The sequence below is a fragment of the Gobio gobio genome (genome assembly GCF_949357685.1).
Source record: "Gobio gobio genome assembly, chromosome: 1".
Lineage (NCBI taxonomy): Eukaryota > Metazoa > Chordata > Actinopteri > Cypriniformes > Gobionidae > Gobio > Gobio gobio.
This window is the reverse complement of record NC_137097.1, coordinates 85,947,955-85,962,314: the sequence shown is the minus strand read 5'-3', so window position 1 is coordinate 85,962,314 and position 14,360 is coordinate 85,947,955. Positions and strand designations below refer to the sequence as shown.

The 14,360-nt window shown below is 39.7% G+C and overlaps 1 protein-coding gene across 2 annotated transcripts; it reads right to left on the bottom strand.

Moving 5' to 3' along the window:
* Positions 1–678: 678 nt before the first annotated feature.
* LOC307136902 (GTPase IMAP family member 8-like) lies at positions 679–13,961 on the bottom strand. Of its 2 annotated transcripts, none has more exons than XM_079834261.1 (6): positions 13,844–13,961; positions 9,128–9,728; positions 7,800–9,036; positions 7,670–7,722; positions 3,635–3,691; positions 679–3,418 (listed from the first exon to the last, which is right to left on the bottom strand). In XM_079834261.1, exons 2-3 carry the CDS (start codon positions 9,705–9,707, stop codon positions 7,985–7,987), a joined length of 1,632 nt encoding a protein of 543 aa, XP_079690387.1. In that variant the 5' UTR covers positions 9,708–9,728; positions 13,844–13,961; the 3' UTR covers positions 679–3,418; positions 3,635–3,691; positions 7,670–7,722; positions 7,800–7,984. The 2 variants fall into 2 exon arrangements, with proteins under 2 accessions (XP_079690387.1, XP_079690386.1); XM_079834260.1 differs by having other exon boundaries at positions 7,670–7,719; positions 13,844–13,952.
* Between the last annotated feature and the right edge of the window lie 399 nt (positions 13,962–14,360).

Sequence of the window (14,360 nt, the reverse complement as noted above, 5' to 3'; positions counted from 1 at the left end):
AACTAATCTTAAAATCAGCTGATAAACTCTAAACGTAAAACATTTTATGGAGTCACATGAAATTGGAGTCAGATTAATTTATATATATATGGAGTCAGATTTGAGGAAATGGATCTTCACATTTTAATGAATTAAAGTGATTTTTACAGAAGCGCCAGAAAAGACATACACGCAGAAGTCCTTCGACCAGCTGCTGGATTTCGTCATTGAGCCAGTGGGTGGACTTTACACTATCTCATGCTAAATGTGTCTGTATGGAGTGCATCTGTTTTTCCCTCAACATTTCTAAAAAGGCAGAAAGAATTTGACTTACCACAACAGCTGAAGAAAGAGAAGCTCAAACCTCGTGTCGATTTTAAATCCAATACTTTGCTGAAACACGTTGCTCATCCAAGTTGAACATCACGTCGGGGTCACCAAGCTGGATTCGTTCCAATGGAGGCTAACGATCTGTGGTTGAAGGTGTTTCCAGCTGGGCAGAATGGATTAATTCTAATTTATCTTTAATCTGACTCCATTAATCATAATCTCGAATTTAGGTTAAACTGCCAATTGGTTGTTTGGTCATTTATATTTAATAATTAGTCACATATTTAGTCATTCTGTTTAACCCTTTGTTGAAATTATGCCCGTTCATAATCTACTAGAGATAGTTAATAACTCCAGATCAAGTCAGAATAGATCAAAATGTAACAATTTATTAACAGTCAGGTAATGTATAATGCCAATTAATTCAAAGATAATCCATACACAACATCAAATACTCTGCAGCAAAGAATAAGATATTGATACCTGACTTCTGAATAATACTACAGCATCGAGCCCTGATCTTTCTGCTACACCGCTTTAAGTAGCTCAGACTAGAAACCTCTTTCAAATGGAAACATGATAAAGGGTATTTAAAGGGTAACTAAACCCTAAACCAACTTTTTTTAGTTAATGATCTGTAATACTGGGGCTTTATTAATGCTGTTCATTGATTCGAGTAAATGCTTTGACATTTGAGTATAAAGTGTTTTAATTCTATAAAATATGGTGTAAAACCGCCAAAGTGCTGCCCTCTTAAGGTTGAACGGTGGCTACTGCAGTTGAATTTTCCTATTGGACGTTGTGGTACATCGTGACGTATGATGGCACTTCAAACGGCTCACTATCCGCGCCCCTAGCACGAGCTCACCACGCCCTCAGAAATGTTTCCCCCAATCACACGATGAGAACGGCTTTACTCCAGTATGAACTGTCATATTACATGAAGTAAACATTATGAATGAAACTCACTTGACACTTGCTTTAACATTGTATTGAAGAAAATACGGTTAAATAATGCAGTTGTCAGTACACGTCAGGCTTTTCTTGCGATATTATTGCCGCCCGTCATGTGTACAGATAATTTTCATACATGAGACGCGCTTTCAAACCCGGACACGCAAGTGGTTGCCGCGGACGCAGATAGATTAGGTCGGTTCTCTTTCGCGGCTGCTTCACTGGCATCGTCGGCATCGGGAGTTAACGCAGTTTGAGCAGCGGCTCGCATTGATAAGGCTCCGGGTTTGTGTCTGTTACAGACAATCCACCCTCCTCCACTTCAGGTGAAGGTAGGAGAATGACCGCTCTGTTGCAAAGCTGGCGTCACTCCAGTCATTCTCCATCTTTGCGACTCACGAGTCTGACAGCTGTCAATCAATCCGTCCCTGAGGGTCTCAGGTGCACACCCTCCGCTCAGCCCCGCCCTCGGTTCGTCCCCTCTGTGTCCGCCGGGCTCTGCCCACTTTTCCAGCATTTTTTGAAAATTGCCAGTGGGTGGAGTTAAGCTCTGAGCAGGGGTTTAGTTACCCTTTAAATTGAGTCGCACTCCCATGTGTCTGTCTTAAAAAGAAACCAAATGGCTCCAGCAGCCACACCCACCGTCATGAGCAAAATATCTCTAAAAACTCTTATTACCTTCTTGTATACTTCAGTGGTGATGAGATTTTTGTGCCAGTCGCACTGAGACATTTCAAACTATATCAAACACATATAATACTGTATAGTGAGAGTGGACATTTAAATCAGAGTTTGGGTGAATTCTAGGTGAGCTCTCAAAATTAAGTAGAGTATGATGGGGGAAATTCAGGGGAAGGGAAATGCATTATTATTAAATGCAAATAAGAGCCATTTTTAGTTGATTCACTAGTGTGTCGTCTGTGAGAAGTCTCCTCTCAGGGAGTAATTGTCTTCCACCAGACATCTTGGCGTTATGCAGGTTTTCTCAGTCTTTCACCAGTGAAAATCTCTTTGGTGTGAACACAACGACGCGCTGAAAAACGTCTGGAAAAACGCTGGCGATAAGAGTGCGATATTCGTCCCGGTGTGCACAGGCCTTAAGGTTGATTGAAATTCTCTTCTAAAATATTTGTTTGTTTGTTCCTAGCCGCTCTCAGTAACTGATTCAGTTCTTTCTGCACGGATTATAATTCAACACGATCACAGTTTCTAATACACAGCTTTTTTCCTATTAATACAATGCTTTATCGCTTTAATAATATAAACTTTATTATTTTGATAGATGAGGACTACATCATCCGTACGAACATTTACATAATCAGTAGTTTCATTGAGGTCAGCACTATTAAAAACATCCCAATCAGGACACAGAAAACAACCCTTCAGGGATTCGATGTTTTTCAGACCACACAAGAACCTCTTTGGTGACTGGTTTCAAACTTTTTAAGACGGTCCTATAAGTTGGAATAATGTGCACTGTGTTGTGGTCAGAGATCGCTAATGAGAGCTTTGATTATTTATTCCCACAACATTTATTTAGGATTCTATTGTCTCTTGTGCCACACTTCACATATTGCTCAAATCCAGGTAGTGACAGTTCCAGGTCCCCCAGTGTGAACACAGGTGCATTGGGTGAGTGTAGCAGTTGTTGACCACAGTCATTAATGTGCTCCGCTGCTCTTACTGCATTACCAGAGGTGGAACAAACCCCACATAAGAGGATGTAACCCAACTCTCTGGGTAGATAGAACAGCCTTACGCTTAGACATAGCAGGTCAATATCAGGGTTCCATGTTATGGATCTCTCAGTAAACCTCCACCTCGGTTCTTGCCCGATGCTGCCGAACGATCGGCCTGAACCAGGGAGAAGCCATCCAGTTCAACCTGCGAGCTGGCAAGGGAGGTCTATCCTCGACGTAATCGAATGCCGCCTCTTTGTCCTCTTCTCCTCTGCCTCCATTGGCTGACGGCCTTCTCACGTCAGGTGGAGAACCCAGCGGGTCCAAGCCCATAGAGGGTCCAGAGGACCGAAGCAGAAGGAGAGCGATTCTGGTGGAAGTGATCGGCGTCACATGGCAGATAATGGATGCCAAGACCAGAACCAGGATCCAGACGAGCAACAGTCTTTATGTGTTACCATTCCAGGAGCTAAGAACTTTTTAAAAAAAAAAGTAATAATGTACTTTAAAAACATAAAAAGTCCACTCAACCACATACAAATAAATCAGTATCAGGAAATTTAACATTTAAATGCTAAGCATGCAAAAATTGGCTTGTGGTCATCATTTTATTCATTAAAATATCACATTCGTTAAACTAAAATGAATTCTTTGAAGAAAGTGTAGATCATAATGTTAAAGAAATAACGTACCTCTTGTTTTAGTGTGAGCTGCATGTCCTCTCTCGCCTTCTGCGTACTCGAAGTCGACTGGGAAATAAATGACACTGATTTTAGAAATAATCCAGTGGGATTTAATAAAGCTATTAAAATGTTCTTCGTTCTTAGCAAGCGCATTAGATCTTTAATCATATAATGAGCATGATGACAGTGATGATGATCAACAGTGAGGTGAAACAGACGTCTGAAGGCATGACATTAGCCAGCTTTACATCCATGCACATCAAAATGTTTACAGCTGATGGAAATGCCAATTAATTGATCATTTTTTCCGCTTAACTTCAGCGTATAAATATGTCGATACTTCAAATGTTGCGAAAAGTAGTTTGGAAACACTCTGTCAAGAAAAAAAGATTTAACGCAAATAAATGTGGTGTTACATGACAGAATTAGCCCATCATGTGCAGCGTTCGCGTGTGGCATTTCTCCCGCTAAAGCAGCGTTCCTCTAGTTCACAGACGCACTAAGACCCAATCCCATTTCTACCCCTTAGCCCTTCCCTATCGAGACACCCCTACCCCTATGTTTTGCGCATTCATGTGAAGGGGTAGGGGCGTCTCGATTCTCTTTTGGCTGGAGTGGTAGGGCTAAGGGCCAGATAGCCTTTCAAACAAAGATTTTTCAGGACCACACTTCGGACGAAGGGGTATGATGAGTTTCCCTCCACCGACTACTGTAGTGCTACAATGTAGGGCTGTTCGATTATGGCAAAAATCATAATCACGATTGTATTGGTCAATATTGAAATCACGATTATTTAACACGATTATTGGTGGGTCATATGATCAAAATCTTATCATAGGCCCACTGTTATACACGCACTCTTTCTGTGTTCATTTAAGACATAACCCACTGCGTTTACGAGGATACTTACCAAAAAGGCATTCCAATATATTTGTGTGTACTAGACTATTTGAGCGTTTAGGCGTGTATCTGAAGCCCATAGTATACTTTGCTTATGCAGCATTTCTTTCGCATCTTAATGCACTTTTAATAGCATTGTTTGTTATCAACCACGTCCTGCAGTTTATCAACAGTAGACTGCATTTTACATCACTCTCTTATTCAGCTGATTTGGATGTTAAGTTTTGGGTTAGAGAGGAATGCAAGCGCACTGCTGTCTGCTGTGAAGGAAAGGAGAGTGTGCGGACTGAACGCGGGAAGCCGTACAGTAATCGTTTTAGGGCTGTCAACGAATATTCTAAATTCGAATATATATTCGAATAGTTTTTAAAAAACGAATTTCGAAGGTGAAAATTAATATTCGAATAAATAAAAAAATGTGGGGGAAAAAACGCCCGCGGTAGTAGAGGCGTGGCTGTCTGCTTTGCGAGTGGGCAGCCTTGTGTACTATGGCCTGTCTCCGCAGCGCGAGCCTCCGCTGACTGCGCGCGCTCCTCCCCAAGCGGACGAGGTGTTTATACTTGACGCGCTCGCCGTTGTGCTTTTCTTTGAAACGACAGAGGGCGACTCGGAGTAATTGTTCTATAAACTATCAGGAAAAGCGTCGAGAAGAAGTGGGCTAATGTACACAGGTGACAATATTTATTTTAGTACACTTCACCGAAAACCACACTACAAAAGAATCATGTAAAACAGATCAAAATAAACCTTGATATTACTTGTGACATGAGAACAAAATGTATGTAGAAATGTAACGTTAACTTATACAACTCAATTTATGATATCTAAATGTTTCATAATTTCACTAAACACTTTAGTGAGTTTTCACTTAGTTTCGTGAACTTTTCTTTATTAAACAAGCTTTTTTATGCTTTTGTAGGCTCGTTTTGTAAATATATGCAACTAATTTGTATGTGCAAACTGGACCAGCCTTACTTTGCATCGCCCGCCACAAGCTCTCTGTCTGCAACACGACAAGAGGCCATAACGGAGAAATTAATTTTGTTCATTCATAAGGACATGAGAGCGATCAGTGTCGTGGATGAGGCGGCTTCAGGGAGTTCTGTCAAGCAGTGGAACCGAGGTACTGACTGAAGGGATATTGCATGAATGAAGGATAAATGCACTGCTTCCACTGGTTTGATTATTTACCGTTTCATGTCAAGGAAAAGTTCCATGTTTACCACAGCACAGCTCGCTCGGAGCGTTCAATAATATGCTGTAAAACTTATATTAATATTTGTTTCAATCACTGAATGAAGCCTGCTATATTTGGGACAAGAGTCGCGACCTTAAATTGCTTGCACAAAACTCTTGATCAGCCTCAAAATGTGTGTGTTCATTTAAGCCGTTATACGCAGAGAGCGTGAGGGCGAGAGAGAGTGAGGTCTGCGGTCTTAGCCATTAGTTGATTTACTTGTTTTTGTGTAGGTAATACGTTGTCAAATATGTTTAAACTTAAATAGACTACCTATATAAGTAGTTGTCTCTTTGTATTCATTTGTCCTGTTATTGACGTAATGCGCGTCATTGATAAAATGCGCAACCAGTTGTTCGAATAGTTCGAATATTCGTGCTTTTTTTAGAGGGAATATTCGAACGTCATTTTTGAGCAATTTTGACAGCCCTAAATCGTTTTACCTCCATTTTCTTATTTTCATAATCGTTGGAAGCCAAAATCGAAATTGAAATACGATTAATTGAGCAGCCCTACTAGAATGTGTGTGTGTGTTGCCACTCAGGATCGATCACTTGCGTGTCGCCTGGCTGCCAGTTTCTCCGTAGTTTGCTAAACGCACTATTTGAGTGATTTGAACACATAACTTTCGTCCTATGCAAAATGTATTTATTTCTAAAACGCGCCACTACCTCCTTTTCGCTGTGTATTTTGTAGTCTATATTATGCTCTTATTCTCAATTTCTTTATTTAATGTGTATTTTATCTGTTGTGCTGTATCTGGAGTTGCTATAACAAGCAAATTTCTCCAGCTGGGGATCAATAAAGTCTGATCTTGATCATGTAAATGGGCAGCAGAAATTCAGAGCATTGATTGGCGTTTCCATAAGTTTTGTCCAGTTATTCACAGGATTTTCAATTTCGTTATTTCATTTCGTATTCGCCAAAAAAAAAAAAAAAATTATTAACATAGGCTGATTAGACATATTAACAACAATAATATGAAAAAAATGTATGTATTTTTTATAACTTTGTTGTTTTTTCGATATCTTTTGAGTTTAATAGGAATTATGGAACAGTTTTTGTCATCGTTTGCAATCCATTTTTGGTGGAATAAATGATTCAAAGTTTCAACAAGTTGCGATTGGACGAGTGCGTTCATATCCACGGACTGTTCCCTGAGAAACAACGTCTAAAGAAATAAGACTCGAAGTTTAGCACAACTCATCAGAACTAAGCAATGTTAGGGCAGGTTGAGCTCGACTCTTCTTTTCTCAGCGGTACGGAATAGCATCATTTCTTCAACCAAACAGCGAGTCATGTGATCTGGCTCTACTATTGCCTAAACCACATAAGAGAAGGATCGCCACTTGCAATTAAAATCTGACTCCAACTCTTAACGCTATGCTTGTGTCTTTTATGCCTGTGTTTGTGTGCATTTACTTGAACGTCACACGTAAATCTGGATTCACATGATCACATGTTCGCACCTGCAGCGTTTCTGACAAAAGAGGAAAAGACGGAATCAAATTAAGATGACAAAAGCTTTGAAGAACCGAAATTGTTTTTCTCCATCAAATAAAAATAGCAGGCCTGCCTCAATCCAAACCTTGTATGTTTTTTATTTGTTTTAAGTAACATGTCTAAGTGATCTGTGAACGTCACGCCACATTAGAGTGCCAAAAAAAGATCGCAGGTATGAACAATGTGTTTTCTTAGTGATGACGTCACACCATTTTATCTGCATTGTATGGAAACAGCTGTAATTGTGCAAATCTTTTTTTAACGCATATTCACTTTGTCGATAACAAAACAGTGGAAAAGGTGGATGGAAACTTGGCTAAGGTTTGCTGGATATCAAGAATAACACATTGTTAATGCCTTGCCAACAGCAAGTTAAAGAGAAGTGTAGAAAGTGGTGACCTCACCTGCAGCTGAAACACTGATGAACATCACAGCGCTGATGGAGACGCAGGGTCTGCTGTTTGACAGAGAGTGATCAACTACTGACTTCAAGCAGCAGATGTCAAAATCAGAGTAAACACAATCATATTCTACCTCATGGTCTCTGGTGCGGTGTCGTCTCATCAGCTGTTCAAACACCATCTGAAGCAGAGAGGGGCATTTCTCAGGCCTTTCCCATCAGACGTTTAGCAGGTAGCAGCTGTTATTGCTCCCCTTCATCCTCCTCTGTCTGCATTTACACTCTGAACTTCTTTTTATTTCAGTCTCTCAAGCTCCTGTTATTTTTTCTCCTGTTGTTTTCTCTCCTCTTCCTTTCTCTGCCTCCTCCGAGTGTCATCAGCTCTGGCTTCAATAGCATTGACAACTTCTGCAGCAGCACCACCAACAGCTCCAGCAGCAGCACCAACACCAACACCAACACCAACACCAACAGCAGCAGCAACAGCAACAACTGGTGCAGCAATAATGGCTCCAACAGCGGCTCCAACACCCACTAAAAGGCTATTCCTATGCCTGGTAAAAAAACGGTTTAATCCACTGCTTTCTTCTCGTCTCTGTCTCCTCTCTTCTCTCTCTCTCTGTCTCCTCTCTTCTTCCTCTCTCTGTCTCCTCTCTTCTTCCTCTCTCTGTCTCCTCTCTTCTTCCTCTCTCTGTCTCCTCTCTTCTTCCTCTCGTCTGAATCTCTGAGCATCTTCGTACATCTGATTACTGTAGTGTCCTCCTCCGTTCTGCTCTATCATTGAGTCAATCTTCTGCAGCAGATCCTTCACCTGCTCTCTGTTCTTCTCATCTCTGTTGTTGAAGACGTGATATCTGCCTCCACACTGCTGAACTAGATCTCTTAATCTACAGTTCCCCTCAATGAGTTTCTCTATGGACTCTCCTTCTAGATGATCTCCATGAGTGAAGAGAATGATGGAGTATTTTAACACTCCCTCACCAAACATCATCTCAATCATCTGAGGAATCTGCTGCTCCCGTTCAGTGAATCTGTCAATTGCTCTAAAAACAATGAGAAAAGCGTGCGGTCCAGGACTGGATATATAAACACTTCTGGCTATCTCTGTCATTAGCTCTTCAGGTTTCATCTGTGTGTCGAAGAATCCAGGAGTATCAACTACACACACAGATCTGCCTGAAACAGTGGCGTGAGCATCTGAGCATTCACTGGTGACTGAGCTCATACGCATCACAGAGTTAAACTCTTTCTGTCCCAGGATTGTGTTTCCAGATGCACTCTTCCCAACACCACCTCTACCCAGAAGAACAATCCGTCTGGATGAAGGACTGTCACGAGTGTCCGGTTTAACAATGTTTGGCTTCATTTTCACTGTATAAAAAAGAAAAGTACAGTTTTAACATTCACCTTATTCACAGCTATTGTAATTAACACATTGTAATAATTGGTATGAAAGACTCACCCATTGTATTAAGACGTGGATTGAGGATTTTAGTAATCAGCATTTTAACTTGTCCACTAGATCCTCTCTGCTTGTTGTTGAACACGTGATATCTCTGCTCATATTTCTGAACGAGTTTCTTCAGTTGCTCAGTCTCATTGATGAACTCTTGTATTGTCATGTTGTCTTCTTCCAGTTGATCTCCACCAGTGAAGAGAATCCAGGTTTTCTTCAGGCGTTTTTCTCCCAGCAGCTTCTCAATCTTATCCACAGCTTCTCTCTCTTCTTCAGTGAATCTGTCTGGTTTGATGACCAGCAGAAACGCACAGAGATCTGATTCATATCTCTGGAGAATGCGGTGGCATTTCAGCTGAATCTCTTCATCACTCAGCTCTGAGTGACAGAATCCTGGCGTGTCATAAACAGAGACTGTAAACCCACAGACAGCTCCAGATTCCTCGGCAACATCTCGTGTGACTGGTGTGGGGCTTTTCTTTGAATTGAATGCGTCTCGTCCCAGGATTGTGTTTCCTGATGAACTCTTCCCAGCTCCCATTTTTCCGAACAAGACCAAATTCAGACCTCCAATACTCGAGGCCATTTTCAAAATGTTGTTAAAAGCCTGTATGAATAACAGCAATCATGCGTTATAGCATTTACATCACCACATTTGAATTAAGTGTTAAAAGTGTGAGGGAAACATTATGCCATGTTTATTTCCATAGTCAGTCAGCTGTTGCCATTTTACATTATATGTAATGTTTTAAATCTACAAACTTGTCCCAGTCTTTGTGAAAAATACATACGTCAACTAACGCCCCGGAGCTGTGTGGATTGCGTTTATCCATGTTTCTCATATATTCTTATGTTAAAGAAGAATGTCATACACATAGGAGAGTAAATCATGGGCTCATGTTCATTTCTGGCTGAACTACATTAACATGACATTTGTGATCCTAACAACGACAATTCTCGTTACAATACATTTTCCCCTAAATAGAATAAAACATAATAAAACTTGAAAATATGAATAACAAAAGCATAAGACATAACAGTAAATCAGAAACTGTTTGACAGACAGTGCCAATATGTTTCCGCTCAAGTTATAAATGTAATAGACAATAAAACAATCGTAATGTAGTAAATGTCTACATTTCTTTAGGTCGCTATAAAGTGTCCAGAAATTTCCTTCATAACGGAGACGGAAAAATATGTAAATAAATACCATTATTTATATAGGCAGGGGGGGCTCGAACGGGCCAATCAAAACACAAAGTAGGCGGGCTTTATGTTGACTGAAGGTGTGAGCGCGAATTCCAGTAAAAAAACAACAACATTGATCGCTTATAATCTGTGTATCATTCATTCAGTCGATTTTTGATTTAATATTGAAAGTTGAAAAATGAGAAAACAGCTCGTTTTTCATTTTTGCATTTAAATAAAAAAAAAAAGATTTCGACTTGATTTTTCGTTCAGAGGTAGAAAAATGAATAAACAGTTTGAATATTCGATTTCTACACGTGGGCGGGAATTATACGGCCCTTTCTGCTGATTGGTCAGCCGAAGATCAAACTATTCTGTCATCGGTTCTTCCTCAGTTCCGCTTCTGCAGCTGTACGGACTCTTAACGCGTTTATTGCAACTACATTTCTGATTTTTCTCACAACCGGACTAAGGAATGGCTCAACACAACCCATCCCGGGGCAGAGCCTAGACAGGGCTTTCTTCTGTGTAGACCAGCGGTTTTAGTCCAGGTCCGTGAAATAATTTGCTATATCTTACCATATTTTCCGTACTGTAAAGTCACGTTTTTTTATCATGAAACATGCCGTGATTTATTCCAAAGTGACTTAATTAATGCATTTGTCAAATTAACTAAAATAGGCTAAAGTCAACATTTCGGTTATGTTGTGCGGCAGAAGATGTTGAGCCCGAGACGCGCTAAAGCGGTGCATCCGGTTTCCTTTATTTTACAAAGGCATGACATTTTGTAGTCATTTTAAATGTACACAAATAAAATAAATATTTTACTGTTTCGAATGAGGAAAAAAATAAGTGATAGCGCTGGCGACTCGCAAGATCACATAACATATAAAAAGTTTGGTTTAATTTAATGTGTCTGTTGTAAAATATTAAGGCTGTGCAAGTCAGTACTTGCTGTTATTCCAGACTCATATCTCTGCATGTGAAGCTGCCGATTTAGCCGTATGGGACTGGACTGAAATACGAAGCCTTCTTACATAAATAGTATAATAGCATCCAAATGTCACATTGCAAATATGGAAACTGTGGACCGAATGAAAGATGCACGAGCGACGAGCCCAACGTTTCAATTCAAATAAACTCATTTAGGCTTGGTGTTTAAACTAAACGTTGCTTGTAATAAATGGCATAATATATAGACTATTTATATAGGCTAGGCTTCTATGTATATTTTTATTATATGGCTACTTATATTTTTCATTCTTGTTGTTTTCTGAATAGGCCTACCATTCATTTAAGGATTAGTCATACAGTGATGGGAAGTAAAATAGCCTAAACATAGCCTACATAGCGTACGTGTTAATAGTGTTTATAATGCTAATGTTGTATTTTATTTACCGGTATTTTTCTGAATGTATGCTAATAATAAAACAATGCTACGTTTGCGTGTTTTTCTCTCAACAATTACACTCAGTGAGACTTTTCTGGCAAATACGGTCAGTTATAAAATGTGCTTTATTATTACAATATGCATACGATGCGTTATAGGCTGTAGGCTACACTGTGTTAATTATCCCCACTCACATTCACTTTGGGCTTAATCACTGTAATGTTTATGAGTATGTATTTGAATATCTCTGTTGTTCTCCGGTTTTTCTGGTTCCAACGCATTATTCTTTCCTTTTTGCATTAATATATATAATATTTACTTAACCAAGGTAGGCTATGACAGCCGTCATATACTGCCAGCTGATGCAAAGAAGTGAATAATAGAGGTGAAGAAAGCCCTGTCTAGGCTCTGCCCCGGGACGGGTTGTGTCGAGCCATTCGTTAGTCCGGTTGTGAGAAAAATCAGAAATGTAGTTGCAATAAACGCGTTAAGAGTCCGTACAGCTGCAGAAGCAGGGCTTTTATTCTGCTGAGCGGAACTGAGGAACAACCAATGACGGAATAGTTTGATCTTCAGCTGACCAATCAGCAGAAAGGGCCGTATATTTCCCACCCACGTGTAGAAATCGAATATTCAAACTGTTTATTCATTTTTCTACCTCTGAACGAAAAATCAAGTCTAAATCTCATTTTTCTGAAAAAAACGAAAAAATTTAAAACAAGCCGTTTTCTCATTTTTCAACTTTCAATAATAAATCAGAAATCGACTGAACGAATGATACACGGATTGCTTATCTATTAAAACTTATATTGGTTTGGTCATTTGGCTGTTTCCTTATAAAGGTCCAGAAATGTGTGGGTTTTTGTGCGTAATTTGTACGGGGTTTTTAATTACATGATGTCATTACGTTGCGGTCTTGTCAGCAGCCAATCACTGCTTTACTGATCGTGTATTGATGCATCTGCCCTCATCAGGGAACACAAGAACACGCAGTAATCCTAGATAATTTAATCCAATCCGCAAATTCGTTTGAAGAACCAAATTAGCCAGACATCAGTTATCATGATTAGAAGATCTGGGATCTGTCAGATCATCTCAGATGTGTTGAGCGAGGTATGAAGAACAGACCCCAGCTCGGAGGACACCGATATCGTTGACAAGAAAGGTTTGGAGATATTTGCAATCAGACATAAAACAGAGCGCTGTGCACTGCTTATCATAGGCTCACACACGGTGATATCATTCTTCAGTTATCTGGCTTCTTCCATATGGACTGAGCCCAACACAGCGCTAACTCTACTGCTCCATTTCTGTTCAGTGACACACATGATCTTTACAGCACGTGCAGAGCAGAGCCACGTTACATCATTACACTTCTAGAATTCATATTAATAATATTCTAGTCTATTAATATTGATCTTATTAATAATAAATAACTCTACCTCAGTTTTTGGAAGTGTTGGTCATGTTTAGACAGTAAAGGATCGTTTAAACCACAGTTAACGGTCTGTTTTCTACATCTTTCACTTTAAACTGCAACCTTTAAACTTTAAAGAAATAAAGATTTGAGATTTATCGTGCTAGTTATCGATATGGAAAATGATATCGTGATAATGTTTTTGGGCCATGTCGCCCAGCCCTAGTGCTCTTTATTAATAAATAAACTAAAGCGCCTTTGTTTGCTGACCAATTATAAAAGTTACTGATCACACAAAGTGACTTCTTCAAAACTAAAACATGTTTAATAGTTAATTGAACATTGTGGGCAAGTTTTGATTATCCATGCCAATAATACACTCACAATATTATCCACACTGTGTGTGTGTTTGGGCTGGGAAAGAAAAAAGTGCTACATGATCTTGATTAGTAATTTGACAACATTATAGTAAATAGGGTCCAGTTTTTGGAGAAAAAGAACCCCTGCTTTCTCTAGCTAAGGGCCTGAACACACTGAGTCGACGTCTGAACATTACAAACTCTACTTATTTAAACACAATCACACAGATTTGAAGTTTTAAACGCTTTGTTGACTCTCTGTGGTAGCGGCTAACGCTAGGCTAACGCTAGGCTAATTAATATCTTCTTCCTTAGGACAGCGCGAGCCTCAAACATTTCACAAAATGCCTAATTTCCAGAACCGTTACCTCATGGGAGAATAAAGCGACACGGAAAGGAGGGAAAGAGTCTCTTCATCAGCCTTTTCTCGTCTTCCTCTCTTCCTCTTCTTCTTCTTCTTCGTGGGTTTATTGGTAGGCTGTGCTCGGGCTTGTCACGCCACCAGCTGGAGTGGAGGAGTCACAGCACACACTGTGGTGACGCGTTTCAATATCATAAATTAAAGAGTTTTTGTATTTTCACTTTTTTTTAAATGTATGTACATTTATAAGACTAATACTTTGTATTTTAGTTTCTAATACAATGTCCGAGTGATGGAAAAATGAACATCTTTCTCTCTTTTCACTTTCGTTATCAATCTCACTCTATTTTCCCTCTTTTTGAAAGTTGTGAAATCACTATTGTGGAGTTTTTCTTTTGCTATCTGAGACACAACACATATATTTAATGTATTCTCTCATTCACCGCTATAACAGTGAACCCGACTATAATCCTCAACTCACACTGTTGCTCTAGATATCAGATGAAGATGTGAAGTTAGTCAGG